Here is a 15,214-nt window from a genome sequence, read left to right as displayed (position 1 = left end):
CATTTTGTATAGCTAGGTCGCTAACGTTATCAGTTAAATAAAGGTTAAATACAAATTATAATAAATTAAAAACCTAGAGGTTAGGAGTTGGGGTTAGCTAACATGCTAAGTAATGCCGAAGTAGCTAAAAAGTATTGAGTAGTTGCAAAGCTGATAATTAGATAAAATGCCAAAGTTGTCCATGATGGGATTTGAACACCTAGCCTTTGAATGCTAGACATGGCTTGTGTTGGTTTGAATTCCAATATACAATCATTAATTCCAATTGTAAGACTATGTTATAGATTGTTATAACTAACCAAAGATAGACCACAGAAACATCGAAGGGACAGCAGTGGAGAAGGTGGAACGTTTTAAATTCAAGCCCCTAACCAGGAATGCAATTTTTAAAAATACAAATAAGAAATAAAAGGAACAAGTAATTAAAGACGAAAGAAGCACCAGCCCCTAAAGTAGGTGCATTTACTACAGGTAAGCTCCATCAGTCCTCACTGTAGTTCTACCAATCTGTTTTACGGCCTCTGCATACGATACATTATGACTCATCCGATATCTCTGAGCCTCTCTAGCCTCTCTCTGTACCTGGCATCCACAAAATGCTGCACTGTGTTCTCCCCCACAATTACAGCACTTAACCTTCACATCGCTTCCACATTCATGGGCTGGCAGGGTCGCCTAGTGGTTAGAGCGTTGGACTAGTAACCAGAAGGTTGCCCCCGAGCTGACAAGGTACAAATATGTCGTTCTGCCCCTGAACAGGCAGTTAACCCACTGTTCCTAGGCTGCCATTGAAAATAAGAATTTGTTCTTAACTGACTTGCCTAGTTAAATAAAGGTTAATAATATATTCCCATTAAACGTTTCCATTTTGAGAAACTTCTTTTGATATTTAGTCTGTATATAGTCTCACTATTGTTATTTTACTGCTGCTCTTTAATTACTTGTAAATAGGTCTTTTGGCATGGTTTCGAGGCCTGTTCAGAAATCTCATGCTCATTAATGTGCAAGGTGTGTTAAACAATAGGGTCCCGTCCTCCCAGACCTGCATGATGTAGGATCAGATAGGGCAAAGTAGTGGAATAGTGGTGAGTGTAGGGATAGTTGGTATGGTCATTTTTCTTGCCATTTCCCTATCCTTTCCCATTTTGTGTTACAAAGTGTAATTAATTCACACTTCAGAACAGTAGGCAGAAACACGGGGCTAGAAAAGAGAAATAGATTAGTAGGAGGATGTAACCGGCCTCACACTCCAGTGTAGTAGGTGGCAGTGTATGCACCTTGCAGCTGGTTGCGGTCCGCTAATACAATTTTAAAGAAGAAGAAATTGACCATTTTTTATGACGTTTGTTGTATCGATTTGGAAGTTCATGTAGCTATATGTGCTGATAAAAAGGCACCTATTCACGCATTACAACGATTTATTTGGCTGCTAGTTATATTTTATAAGGTGAGTATTTGAGTCTTATTTGGAAAGGGGGAAATATTGTTAGTGTGCCTCTGCGACAAAAGACCTATACAGTAGTTGTTAATCGTTAGTAACGCGTTAGCTAGCGCTGGCTACGTCCTTACAAATGCAATGTATTTCGTTTTTAAACCTACTGGACTGTCTTTGGTAATGGTCTGCTCAGTGTATTGTGTGATGTGCGGTCGTGTAGTTGCAATCCAAACGACAGCTCTAACTATCTATGTCAGTTATCTATTTTATTTGACACTGCTTTTATTTACAGGTCTATTTATCCTGCCAATGCCAGGACTATTTTGAAGGGAAACACTCTTTTCACGCCACTTCGATACAAAGTTATTTTCCTAGCCGGTTAGGAGAGCCTTTTCGCTAACCCTTTTCCTAACATTAAGCTCAGTGTCTGAACCGGCTACGTTAATTCTCCTGACATACGAAGTAAAGTATTATAATTTACTGCGTACGTTCCCCTAACCTGCAACGAAAAAGTTACTTCGGTATCGAAATGGGGTGACCATAGTGTTTCCCGTGTCTTTAAACTCTGAGAACCATGTCGCTTTACGACGACATGGGCGTCGGGAGTGCGACCAGTGACACCAAGACCGAGGGCTGGTCCAAGAATTTTAAGCTACTGCAGTCACAGCTGAAAGTAAAGAAGGCAGCTCTGACTCAGGCTAAGGTGGGTTCCAATGGCACTGCAGGTTGATGAAAGCTGGATTCAGGAAGACTCAAAGCTATGTTTACCAAAGCATCCCTAGCCATATCTATGAACTTTGTCTCCACATCCAGAGGTATGGATGATGTGTTGTGTGTGTTCCCCATAGAGTCAGCGGATGAAGCAGGGTACTGTCCTGGCTCCAGTCATCGACTTAAAGAGAGGAGGTTCCGCTGATGACAGACAGATAATAGACACACCCCCACACATTGCAGCAGGACTCAAGGTGAGGGCTGTGTGTGTTTCTGTGACACAAGTATTTGTCAGGGTGTCCCATGTGAAATGTGTGTGACTTATGTGATGTGTGTGTGTGTCAGGATACAGCACCCAGCGGGTTCTCCTCGGGGGACGCGCTAATCCCCCTGGCTGATGAGTATGACCCCATGTTCCCCAACGACTACGAGAAGGTGGTGAAGAGACACCGCGAGGAGAGGCAGAGGCAGAGAGAGCAGGAACGACTGAAGGAGATAGAGGAAAGAGAGAAGTACGACCTCTTACCGAACAGCATCAAAGCTACACTTCTAGAACATTCAACAGGATTCTGTTGTTATTGTTGACAGTTAGAATGTTATATCCCTCAGGAAACTAAGGATGATGTATTGTTTATAGAAGTTTTCACACTGTAGGAATATGGACCTGACGATGACCACATAATTTCAGTCCATGTTCTTCCTTCGTTCTGACCTCATGTGTGCTTCCTGTCCAGAAAGAGGAAGGACCGACACGAGGGCATCAGCGCTCCGAGCGGATTCTCCCGCTTCCCCGCGGCAGAGGGAGAGTCAGATGAGGAGGAGGAGGACTATGAGAAGGAGAAGAGAAAAAGGAGTGAGTAGACTACTTCTGGTCTCCAAATCAAATGTATTTAAATAGCTCTTCGTACATCAGCTGATGTATCAAAGTGCTGTACAGAAATCCAGCATAAAACCCCAAACAGCAAGCAATGCAGGTGCAGAAGCACGGTGGCTAGGAAAAACTCACTAGAAATGCCAAAACCTAGGAAGAAACCTAGAGCGGAACCAGGCTATGAGGGGTGGCCAGTCCTCTTCTGGCTGTGCCGGGTGGAGATTATAACAGAACATGGCCAAGATGTTCAAATGTTCATAAATGACCAGCATGTTCAAATAATAATAATAATCACAGTAGTTGTCGAGGGTGCAACAAGTCAGCACCTCAGGAGTAAATGTCAGTTGGCTTTTCATAGTCGATCATTGAGAGTATCTCTACCGCTCCTGCTGTCTCTAGAGAGTTGAAAACAGCAGGTCTGGGACAGGTAGCACATCCGGTGAACAGGTCAGGATTCCATAGCCGCAGCAGAACAGTTGCAACTGGAGCAGCAGCACTTCCAGGTGGACTGGGGACGGCATAGAAGAGCACCAGTATGCCAGTGACTCAGCCCCTGTAATAGGGTTAGTGGCAGAGAATACCAGTGAAGAGAGTGGAACCGGCCAGGCAGAGACAGCAAGGGCGGTTTGTTGCTCCAGAGCCTTTCCGTTCACCTTAACACTCCTGGACCAGACTACACTCAATCATATGACCTACTGAAGAGATGAGTCTTCAGTATAGACTTAAAGGTTGAGACCGAGTCTGCGTCTCTCACATGGGTAGGCAGAGCATTCCATAAAAATTGAGCTCTATAGGAGAAAGCCCTGCCTTCAGCTGTTTGCTTAGAAATTCTAGGGACAATTACGGGGCCTGCGTCTTATGACCGTAGCGTACGTGTAGGTATGTACGGCAGGACCAAATCAGAAAGATAGGTAGGAGCAAGCCCATGTAATGCTTTGTAGGTTAGCAGTAAAACCTTGAAATCAGCCCTTGCCTTAACAGGAAGCCTGTGTAGGGAGGCTAGCACTGGAGTAATATTTTAGTTCTAGTCAGGATTCTAAGCAGCTGTATTTAGCACTAACTGAAGTTTATTTAGAAGTACCTAAGTAACAAAAGCATGGATTCATTTTTCTGCATCATTTTTGGACAGAAAGTTTCTCATTTTTGCAATGTTACGTAGATGGGGAAAAATCTGTCCTTGAAACAGTCTTGATATGTTTGTCAAAAGAGAGATCGGGGTCCAGAGTAACGCCAAGGTCCTTCACAGTTAATTATCAGATTCAACTGAAGGTCTCTTTGTTTCTTGGGACCTAGAACAAGCATCTCTGTTTTGTCCGGGTTTAAAAGTAGAAAGTTTGCAGCCATCCACTTCCTTATGTCTGAAACACAGGCCTCTAGCAAGGGCAATTTGGAGGCTTCACTATGTTTCATTGAAATGTACAGCTGTGTGTCATCCGCATAGCAGTGAAAGTTAACCTTATGTTTTGGAATGACTTCCCCAAGAGGTATATATAAGGGCAATTTGGAGGCTATATATATATATATATATATATATACTGAAATCAAAAGTGGTCCTAAAACGGAACCTTGAGGAACACTGAAATTTACAGTTGATTTGTCAGACAACAAACCATTCACAGAGACAAATTGATATCTTTCCGACAGATAAGATCTGAACCAGACCAGAACTCGTCCGTGTAGACCAATTTGGATTTCCAATCTCCAAAAGAATGTGATGATCGATGGTATCAAAAGCAGCACTAAGGTCTAGGAGCACGAGGACAGATGCAGAGCCTCGGTCTGACGCCATTAAAAGGTTGTTTACCACCTTCACAAGTGTAGTCTCAGTGCTATGATGGGGTCTAAAACCAGACTGAAGCATTTCGTAGCTGTGCAACAGCTTTTTCAAAAATTTTAGAGAGGAATGGCGCAGGAAGCAGCTCTTTCAGTAGTTTAGTTGGAATAGGGTCCAGTAGGCTCTCCACACTGAGCCTTCACAGCAGGGTTATCATCACTATTATGTGCCATTATTTAGGCAGATGGACTTGTTCTTAACGTAAGGAGTTAGGATAATGTTGTGATTACATCAGGATATGTGGTGACTAGACTGTCCCTTGATTCTTACCCATGTCTCTCTTTTAGGTATGGGTGGAGCAGCCATCGCCCCACCCTCATCGCTCGTGGATAGTAGAGACAGTGAGTCATGGCTCACAGAGGAATTGGTGTCTGTCTGTTTGGGATGTGGGGGAGTTTGTCCAGTAGCTAGCAGTGTTATTCAACATTAGGATGACATTCAACATGCTTGATCAGGATGAGGTGAGTGTGTTAACTGTCTCTCTCTCCCCTCCAGGCTCGTCATACTCCTATGAGGATGAGATGCGACCCTCCCGTGGTTCTAAAGCAGCCATCCCTCCCCCCATGTACGAGGACTCCGACCGCCCCCGCTCGCCACCTGGCGGTCCCACCAACTCGTTCCTGGCCAACATGGGGTGAGCCTGATACCCCCCCTACTGGGATAGAATGTCCTATTAGTTGTATGTCGTCTCACATACCCAACTCAAAACACAATGGCATCAACCTGTATAGTGCAGCCACTCAGTGTTCTGTTCGTTGGTGTTATCTGATGTTGTGTCCCTGTCTCCCCAGAGGGACCGTGGCCCATAAGATCATGCAGAAGTATGGCTTCCGGGAGGGCCAGGGGCTGGGCAAACACGAGCAGGGTCTCAGCACGGCCCTGTCTGTAGAGAAGACCAGCAAGAGGGGTGGCAAGATCATCATAGGAGACGCCACTGAGAAGAGTAACGCCATACTTCATATCTCACTTTCTGCCGTCTCACTGCCCTGTCTCGCTCTCTCGCTCATTTCCCTGTCTCTTTGTCACTCATTCCTGTCTCTCTCAGTTCTCCTGTCTTTCTTTCAGATATCTTTCTTATCATATATATATACACGCCATCTACCCCCCCCCCCCTTCTTTTCTCTTCAACACCAATACTCATGATCTTTCTGCTAGATAAGATAGATATGAGCTTATTGTCATTGGCTCCTCTAGTTACATTAGCCTGTCTAGATGTTTTTATTTGTATCATGTACTACATAGGCCCAGAATGAATGGTCTTGGTTTCTAGTTCCAAGTCTGTCTATTGTAACGTTATTTGGAGCTGTGTGTTTGGTCATCCTCAGTCAAGATTCCGTTTTTACTTGGTATTTGTCATTCATTGATGATTTTAATCTTCAACATTTGTGAACTTAGTTGTGTGTTCTTTTTTTCCCCGTTTTGTTTGTGTTCGCGTGTGTATGTGTTCCTCTCTAAAGCACCAGGATCCAGTAACCAGACGGCAGCAGCTGAGCCTTTAGGCTGGGGCTCGGCTTCAATAGGTTTGGCACTGTTACATCACTTCCTCCCTACCTTGACGCATCACATCCGGTTTCGCCCCGTGTGTCTTATACAGTTTGCTCATCTCAATGTGTGTCAAAGTTTCATTATGGAACTAGTAGCCACATTTATTTTGGGCCTACATTATGATGGTTGATAACCTAGAAAATATGTGCTAATTGAGTTTAAGGTTAGTGCCTGTAACCCTCTCATCATCTGATTGATAAACTAGCTTTGTTAAAACATCAGTTGTGGTTCACATTCTGGTCCAATCTACAGTCTCTGAGTCTCTTCCTGTTTACCAATATATTTAGTTATTTGACCTATTGTTGACATGTTCTGCTCTCTCTCTCCCATCAGTGGACCCCTCCAAGAAGTCAGAGGCCAACCCCCTCACAGAGATCCTCAAATGCCCTACCAAAGTTGTGCTGCTACGGGTGGGTGCTATGTGTGTCTTTGTCTGTGCATGAGTATTTATTGTAAATGATTGTGTGTTTGTTTATGTACATAGGTCCAATAAAGTGTGTGTGTTTTAGAACATGGTTGGCAGAGGAGAGGTGGATGAAGATTTGGAAGGGGAGACCAAAGAAGAGTGTGAGAAATATGGCAAGGTCATCAAGTGTGTCATCTTTGAGGTGAGAGGAATAAGTCTGTCTGTGTATGTATGGTTAACCTCTCTGGGATATTCGGGACAGTAGCGTCCCACCCCGCTAACAGCCAGTGAAAGTGCAGGGCACCAAATTCAAAATAACAAAAATCTCATAATTAAAATTCCTCAAGCATACAAGTATTTTACACCATTTTAAAGATAAAATTCTCGTTAATCCAGCCACAGTGTCAGATTTTAAAAAAGGCTTTACAGTGAAAGCACCACAAACGATTATGTTAGGTCACCACCAAGTCACAGAAAAACACAGCCATTTTTCCAGCCAAAGAGAGGAGTCACAAAAAGCAGAAATAGAGATCAAATTAATAACTAACCTTTGATGATCTTCATCAGATGACACTCATAGGACTTCATGTTACACAATACATGTATGTTTTTTTCAATAAAGTGCATATTTATATCCAAAAATCTAATTTTACATTGGCGTGTTATGTTCAGTAGTTCTAAAACATGCGGTGATTTTGCAGAGAGCCACATCAATTCACAGAAATACTCATAATAAACATTGATAAAAGATACAACTATTATGCATGGAACTTTAGATAAACTTCTCCTTAATGCAACCACTGTGTCAGATTTCAAAACAACTTTACAGAAAAAGCACACCATGCAATAATCTGAGTATGGCGCTCAGAGACCAAAACAGCCAAAGAGATATCCGCCATGTTGTGTAGTCAACATTAGTCAGAAATAGCATTATAAATATTCACTTACCTTTGATCTTCATCAGAATGCACTCCCAGGAATCCCAGTTCCACAATAAATGTTTGATTTGTTCGATAAAGTTCATCATTTATGTCCAAATACCTTCCTTTGTTAGGGCGTTTGGTAAACAAATCCAAACGTGTGTGCAAGTCCAGCCGAAAGGTCGGACGGAAATTCCAAAAAGTTATATTACAGGTTGTAGAATCATGTCAAACTAAGTATAGAATCAATCTTTAGGATGTTTTTAACATAAATCTTCAGTAATGTTCCAACCAGAGAATTCCTTTGTCTGTAGAAAAGCAATGGAGCGCGAGGTAACTCTCACATGACCGCACGTCAATAGCTCGTTCCCTCTCTGCCAGACCTCTGACTCATTCCCCTCTCATTCGGCCCCATTTCACAGTAGAAGCATCAAACAAGGTTCTAAAGACTGTTGACATCATCTAGTGGAAGCCTTAGGAAGTGCAACATGACCAATATCCCACTATCTTCAATAGGGAATGAGTTGAAAAACGACCAACCTCAAAATCCAACCAGGAAGTGGGAAATCTTTCTCAGGTTTTCGCCTGCCATATGAGTTCTGTTATACTCACAGGCATCATTCAAACAGTTTTAGAAACTTCAGAGTGTTTTCTATCCACAAATACTAAATATATGCATATGCTAGCTTTCATGGCTGAGTAGCAGGAAGTTTACTCTGGAAACCTTATTCATCCAAGCTACTCAATACTGCTCCCCAGTCACCAAGAAGTTAAGTGCTTAGTCATATTGTGTTGACTAATTAAGCAATAAGGCCCAAGAGGGTGTGGTATATGGCGAATGTACCACAGCTAAGGGCTGTTCTTATGCACAACGCAACGTGGAGAGCCTAGACACAGCCCTTAGCTGTGGTATATTGGCCATATATCACAAACCCCTGAGGTGCCTTATTGCTATTATAAACTAGTTACCAACTTAGTTAGAGCAGCAAAAATAAAATAAAATTGTCGTACCCGTGGTATACGGCTGTCTGATATAACACGGCTGTCAGCCAAACAGCATTTGGGGCTCGAACCACCCAGTTTATAATATGTATTAAACTGTGTTCTCCTCAGATTGCCCAGGTGACAGATGATGAAGCAGTGAGGATATTTCTGGAGTTTGAAAGAGTCGAGTCTGCCATCAAAGGTCAGTAGAACACGTTAGGTTGTACTATGTGTTTGTGCATGTCCTTGAGGTTTCTGTAAGATGTGTGTGTGCTTGTTTGTCTGTATAACTATAACGTATGTGTGTGTCTAACGAAGGTTGCGTATGTAACCACGGTTATGTGAGCTATATGGACCACTCCAATATATTGGTATCACTCCGCGGCGGAGGGATACATCCGAGGTGAGGATTTACACATTTACTCCCAAAGAGCTGGTCTGTTGTTCTCACTGACCGTGTCCGCTTCTCATAGGCAGCCAGTGCCCGCACAGGGCACAGCATGCCGGAGGGAGGCCCAGACTCCCTTGCCACTGCCGGGGGGTCGTAAGCAGAACCTTCAGGAGGAATGAAGGGTTGGCATGGAGAGATATACTCCTCCCACCGGGGTCCATCCGGTAGCACTCAGAACTTACCGCAAGAGCATGGAGCTCACCCACCCTCTTCATGGAAGTAATCACTACCAAGAAAGCCACCTTCATAGAGAGGTGTTTCAGAGAGGCAGACTCCAACGGTTCGGCTTTGCCGAAGCTGCCACATCCAGATCCCAGCTCACCGTTGAGCAGGTCCTAGCTGGACGCAGGTGACAAGCCCCCTTCATAAACCTGGAGAACAAGGGATATCGCCCCACCGGCCTGTCCATCCACCCAACATGGCAGGCAGATGTAGTGGCCAAATACCCTCTCAGAGTAGAGGCTGCCAAGCCCTCATCCAAGCGAGACTGCAGGTATTGGAGGATATACTGCACCCTGCATGAATCGGGCACACCCTCAATTAACAGTGCACCAAGAACAGAACAACCGCCAGCGCAACTGGTATGCCGCGGTTGTAGCCGATGCCCTTGTGCTCTGCATGGTGTTCATTACGCCCTCCTGTAGTCCTAACATGGACCATTGGTGCCGTTCAGCAGCCAAGCCCAGAGACTGAGGCAGTGCGGTCTCGGACGACACAGAATTCCCCCGGCAGGTCGGGTCTCAGGGGCAGTTGCCAAAGATGTCCCAGACAACAGGGACAGGAGAAGGCTGAACCAGGGTCGTCTGGGCCAGTATGAGGCCACCAGCAGCAGATGATGCTCCCCCATCCTGGTCCTGTCCAGCACAGCCTGGATCAGGGGAAAAGGGGGGAATGCATAAAGCTCCAGCCCTGGCCAATCGTGAGCCAGAGTATCCAAGCCCAGAGGCCCTGGTGGATCTGACATGGGGCACCACAGGGGGCAATGTGCATTGCCCAGGGAGGTAAACAGGTCCACCTGCGCCCTCTCAAACTTGTCCCACAGGTGCTGCACGGCCTGGGGATGTAGGCTCCATTCCCAAGGTGGCAGGCCCTCCCTCAAGAGCATATCCGCTGCCACATTCAGGAAGCCAGGTATGTGTGCTGCGCATAGACGCTAGACATCCCTGAGCCCAGAGAAGGAGTTCACGTGCCATAAGATGGAGGCGGTGGGACCTCAGTCCACCCTGATGGTTGATGTAAGCCACCACTGTGGTGTTGTCCGTTCTCACCAGGACAGACAGTACAGCCAGCAGTACAGCTCAGAACTCTAGTGTATTGATGTGCCTGCCGCTCTAAGGGAGTAGTAAACAGTCGTTGACCGACCTGCCCTTGGTCACCCCCCCGTTCCCAGGCGATCTGGGAGGCATCTGTGTTGACCAGGTCTCGGCGGCACATCCTCAGCACCCCCACCTCCTGAGAGAAAGGAGTAACAGCACCACCTCAACAGTGTCCTGAATCACTGTGCAGTCACCTGCAGCTGGCGGTGGCGCTTCGGGTGCAGCCGATGGGAGTTGAACCACCATTGAAGAGGCCGGAGATGGAGCAGGCCCAGGGGAATTAGCAACGAGGCCGCCGTCAGCAAGCCCAACGGGCGTTGGCAGGGTAAGACGGATCCCGTCCACCCTTGCCAAAAGTGGTCAAGGCAAGATCAGATCGCCTGAACCCTTCTGGTGGCAGGCGTACTCTCATAAGAACTGAGTCCAGTTTGGGCACCATCTAGGTGGGCATCAGACTACTCTTCTTGTCGTTTACAGCCTGCCGATGTAGGTCAGGAGCATGTCTCTGTCTGACAGGACCTGGATCCTGGTCGTGGTACAAATCAGCCAATCGTCCAGGTAATTGAGGATCAACAATCCTCGGGACGTGAGAGGTGCCAGGACAGTGTCCATGCACTTTGTGAAAGTGCGGGGTGCCTAAGAGAGGCCGGAGGGAAGAACCATAAATTCGTAAGCCGTCCCTTTGAAAGCAAATCAGAGGTACTGCAAATGAGCTGGGTGAACAGGAACATGGAAGTTCGCATCCCTCAGGTCCAGCGTCACAAACCACTGGTCCCTGGACATGGCCTGTAACACGCAGGCTGGGGACAGCATGTGGAACCTCAGTGCCTTCAAGTACACATTAAGGTTGTTGAGGTCCAGAATCAGTCGAAACCCTCAGTCTCTTTTTAGGACTAACAAAACACAAGTACGACAAACCACAGGCGAGGCTACAGATCAACTGCGCGCAGAGAGTTGAGCACTCAAGAGGGGCTGGCCATGTGGACAGCCAGTGAGTATGCTTCCATGCAAGATATTACACTTACTAGTGACTTACCAAGCAAACTAGAGAAAGTTTGTACCTCAAACCATACGGACGTCCGCCGAGAAAATGAAAGAGAACGTGTGTCGTGGCCATGGGGTCTATATATAGGGGCAGACCCCAGCCGTGACACCGGAGTAAATCTGTAAGTCCTCACTTTGGATGTATCCCTCTGCCGCGGAGTGATACCAATATATTGGAGTGATCCAATATAGTGAAACATAATGCATGTGTATGATGTGTGTGTGTATATATATATATAACGTGTGTATGTGAATATAACATGTGTGTGTGTATGTATGTGTATATATGTGTGTGTATATATATATACACACACACACACACACAACAGGTGTGTGTGTGTATATATATAAGGTGTGTGTGTGTATACAGTGGGGCAAAAAAGTATTTAGTCAGCCACCAAGTGTGCAAGTTCTCCCACTTAAAAAGATGAGAGAGGCCTATAATTTTCATCATAGGTACACTTCAACAATGACAGACAAAATGAGAAAGAAAATCTCCAGAAAATCACATTGTAGGATTTTTTATGAATTTATTTGCAAATTATGGTGGAAAATAAGTAGAGGAATGGGCAACACGGACTTTCAACTCCCTCCAAAGATTTTCTATGGGGTTGAGATCTGGAGACTGGCTAGGCCACTCCAGGACCTTGAAATGCTTCTACGAAGCCACTCCTTCGTTGCCCGGGCGGTGTGTTTGGGATCATTGTCATGCTGAAAGACCCAGCCACGTTTCATCTTCAATGCCCTTGCTGATGGAAGGAGGTTTTCACTCAAAATCTCACGATACATGGCCCCATTTATTCTTTCCTTTACACGGATCAGTCGTCCTGGTCCCTTTGCAGAAAAACAGCCCCAAAGCATGATGTTTCCACCCCCATGCTTCACAGTAGGTATGGTGTTCTTTGGATGCAACTCAGAATTCTTTGTCCTCCAAACATAACGAGTTGAGTTTTTACCAAAAAGTTATATTTTGGTTTCATCTGACCATATGACATTCTCTCAATCTTCTTCTGGATCATCCAATTGCTCTCTAGCAAACTTCAAACGGACATGTACTGGCTTAATTAGGGGGACACGTCTGGCACTGCAGGATTTGAGTCCCTGGCTGCGTAGTGTGTTACTGATGGTAGGCTTTGTTACTTTGGTCCCAGCTCTCTGCAGGTCATTCACTAGGTCCCCCCCATGTGGTTCTGGGATTTTTGCTCACCGTTCTTGTGATCATTTTGACCCCACGGGGTGAGATCTTCGTGGAGCCCCAGATCGAGGGAGATTATCAGTGGTCTTGTACGTCTTCCATTTCCTAATAATTGCTCCCACAGTTGATTTCTTCAAACCAAGCTGCTTCCCTATTGCAGATTCAGTCTTCCCAGCCTGGTGCAGGTCTACAATTTTGTTTCTGGTGTCCTTTGACAGCTCTTTGGTCTTGGCCATAGTGGCGTTTGGAGTGTGACTGTTTGAGGTTGTGGACAGGTGTCTTTTATACTGATAACAAGTTCAATCAGGTGCCATTAATACAGGTAACGAGTGGAGGACAGAGGAGCCTCTTAAAGAAGAAGTTACAGGTCTGTGAGAGCCAGAAATCTTGCTTGTTTGTAGGTGACCAAATGCTTATTTTCCACCATAATTTGCAAATAAATTCATTAAAAATCCTACAATGTGATTTTCTGGATTTTTTTCTTCTCATTTTGTCTGTCATAGTTGAAGTGTACCTATGATGAAAATTACAGGCCTCTCTCATCTTTTTAAGTGGGAGAACTTGCACAATTGGTGGCTGACTAAATACTTTTTGCCCCACTGTATATTATGTGTGTGTGTATTGTGTGTGTGTGTGTGTATGTAATTGTGTGTGTGTATCACTGTTACGTCTGTAATAAGGCTAATGCAGGGGCCAGTTTAAATGGGTTGTCCCAGATCAGAAAGCAGGTGAGACTGTCCCCCCAGGTGTTACATCACAGCTGTCCCGGTAACCCCCTGTCCATCCACGCACGCCGTTACATCACATCCTCCAAGGGAACAGAAACACGGCCTACATAATATATACACCCTAGACAGGGCCGGACACACACACACCCTGTTCATTTCTGTAGAGGATAGATAATGATACTAATACCTGACTGGACACACACATTGTTACTATTGTTTTCCAGGTGTTTTGACTTTATTTATACAGTAAGGAATTCAAAGGGGGAGACAGGCAAGTGGTATAGAAACCATGGGAAGGGTGGGCACTGGGCTTGAACCCCGGTGTCTGGTGAAGAGATGTGACTTATGCCGGGTGGTGTTACCAATACACCACGTCTCTGCACATGTATCCATATTTTGTCCACACATGTGCCTGTTTTACTGGGACTGTCCCGGCATTGGTGTTAGGATGAATAGATACTTGTCATCACTGCTCAAACACACACGCCCCCATGAGGTTATGTGCCTAAGGTTGATAAGGAACTCTCACACAGCGTCCATCTCACTACTGTAGACTGGGTGTGTGTTTGAACTCTGCCTCCAGGACTGTTTGTTGTTTATACTGGCCCGTTCTTGGGAAGGAGAAACTCCTGGGAACTTGGGTGATGTCCCGGCTGTGTTTTCCAGTGTTTGAATACCAGGAAATACCAAAGCCTCTGATAGCCACAACGTTTTAGTTTTTCATGCTTTTATAAACATGAATTACTGTCCATGATGAAAACACTGTAGACTATCAAAGAGGAGCAACATCCCATAGACCGTGTTAGGATGACCGTATGTTTGTTCACTGTCCAAACTAACAAAATGACCCAATTCCTCACTAGTCTTCACTCAAGGAGACATCGGCAGTGATATTACAGACCTGTCTGGCCTAAGCTGACAGAAAAGTCAAGTCAGTAGTGTTAATAAATAATGTTTGCACAGTAATAATGTTTGTTTCCTGTCTTCTAGCTGTGGTGGATCTGAACGGGAGGTTCTTTGGTGGTCGGGTGGTAAAAGCCTGCTTCTATAACCAGGATAAGTTCCGAGTGTTGGACCTGGGAGAGCAGATGTGAGACACACACACGGTCCAGCCCACCTGAACCATTACGACCCGCCTTATCCATACCCACAGGGACAGAAGAAATGCTCTGACACACACACGCGCGCGCATTGGTAATCACCAGTAGCTCTTTCTGTCTCTGATTAGCCCAAACATTTATACTCTCAACAGCAGCACAGTGTGTCTGTATTTAGTAGAGTTTCACTTGTAGTTTCTGTTTTGCCAGCAGAAAATTTCTGTATGTGAGGTAATGAACTTGGTCTCTGTGTCCTGATATGAACCTGTACAATTGAAACCTGGAAATAAATGTTCCTTTTGTTTCAAATCTTTTGTTTTAATCTCTCACTCTTCTAGGGCAGATCGTAGTCTAGGAAGCCCAGTTTTTTTTTCTCTGACATAAGAGGCTCTCAGAGGACCAGACCCTCAGCTTTCCATCTTTACATAGCCCGGCACGGTGAGGGGGTACTGGGGCAGTTATGAAAGAAACACAGCCCTCCCCCCTCTAGCCTCATTCAGATCTTATGTAAAAACAGACAGGGGGCATAGGAGAGTTAGAGGACTGTCATAATGACAAATCTCTGTGGAGGATTAAATCAGAACAAATTAATTCCGATATGGTAATACACAGAAATGAGCTAATTCATAGAAAGGGAATTAAATTGACGTGGACTCTCTCTACTCTCAGATTTTATG

General features: G+C 45.1%; 1 protein-coding gene across 1 annotated transcript; it reads left to right on the top strand.

Annotated features, from left to right (window-relative positions):
- The first annotated feature begins 1,332 nt into the window (after positions 1 to 1,332).
- LOC115133089 (splicing factor 45-like) lies at positions 1,333 to 14,846 on the top strand. Its single transcript, XM_029665959.2, has 13 exons — positions 1,333 to 1,447; positions 1,728 to 2,138; positions 2,284 to 2,400; positions 2,492 to 2,658; positions 2,881 to 2,999; positions 5,139 to 5,192; positions 5,347 to 5,485; positions 5,643 to 5,794; positions 6,309 to 6,371; positions 6,730 to 6,806; positions 6,906 to 7,004; positions 8,836 to 8,908; positions 14,431 to 14,846. Exons 2-13 carry the CDS (start codon positions 2,010 to 2,012, stop codon positions 14,532 to 14,534), a joined length of 1,293 nt encoding a protein of 430 aa, XP_029521819.1. The 5' UTR covers positions 1,333 to 1,447; positions 1,728 to 2,009; the 3' UTR covers positions 14,535 to 14,846.
- The last annotated feature ends 368 nt before the right edge of the window (positions 14,847 to 15,214 follow it).

The sequence above is a fragment of the Oncorhynchus nerka genome, linkage group LG8 (genome assembly GCF_034236695.1).
Source record: "Oncorhynchus nerka isolate Pitt River linkage group LG8, Oner_Uvic_2.0, whole genome shotgun sequence".
NCBI lineage: Eukaryota > Metazoa > Chordata > Actinopteri > Salmoniformes > Salmonidae > Oncorhynchus > Oncorhynchus nerka.
Note: the sequence above shows the minus strand (reverse complement) of the source record. Positions and strands in the feature narration are given on the sequence as shown.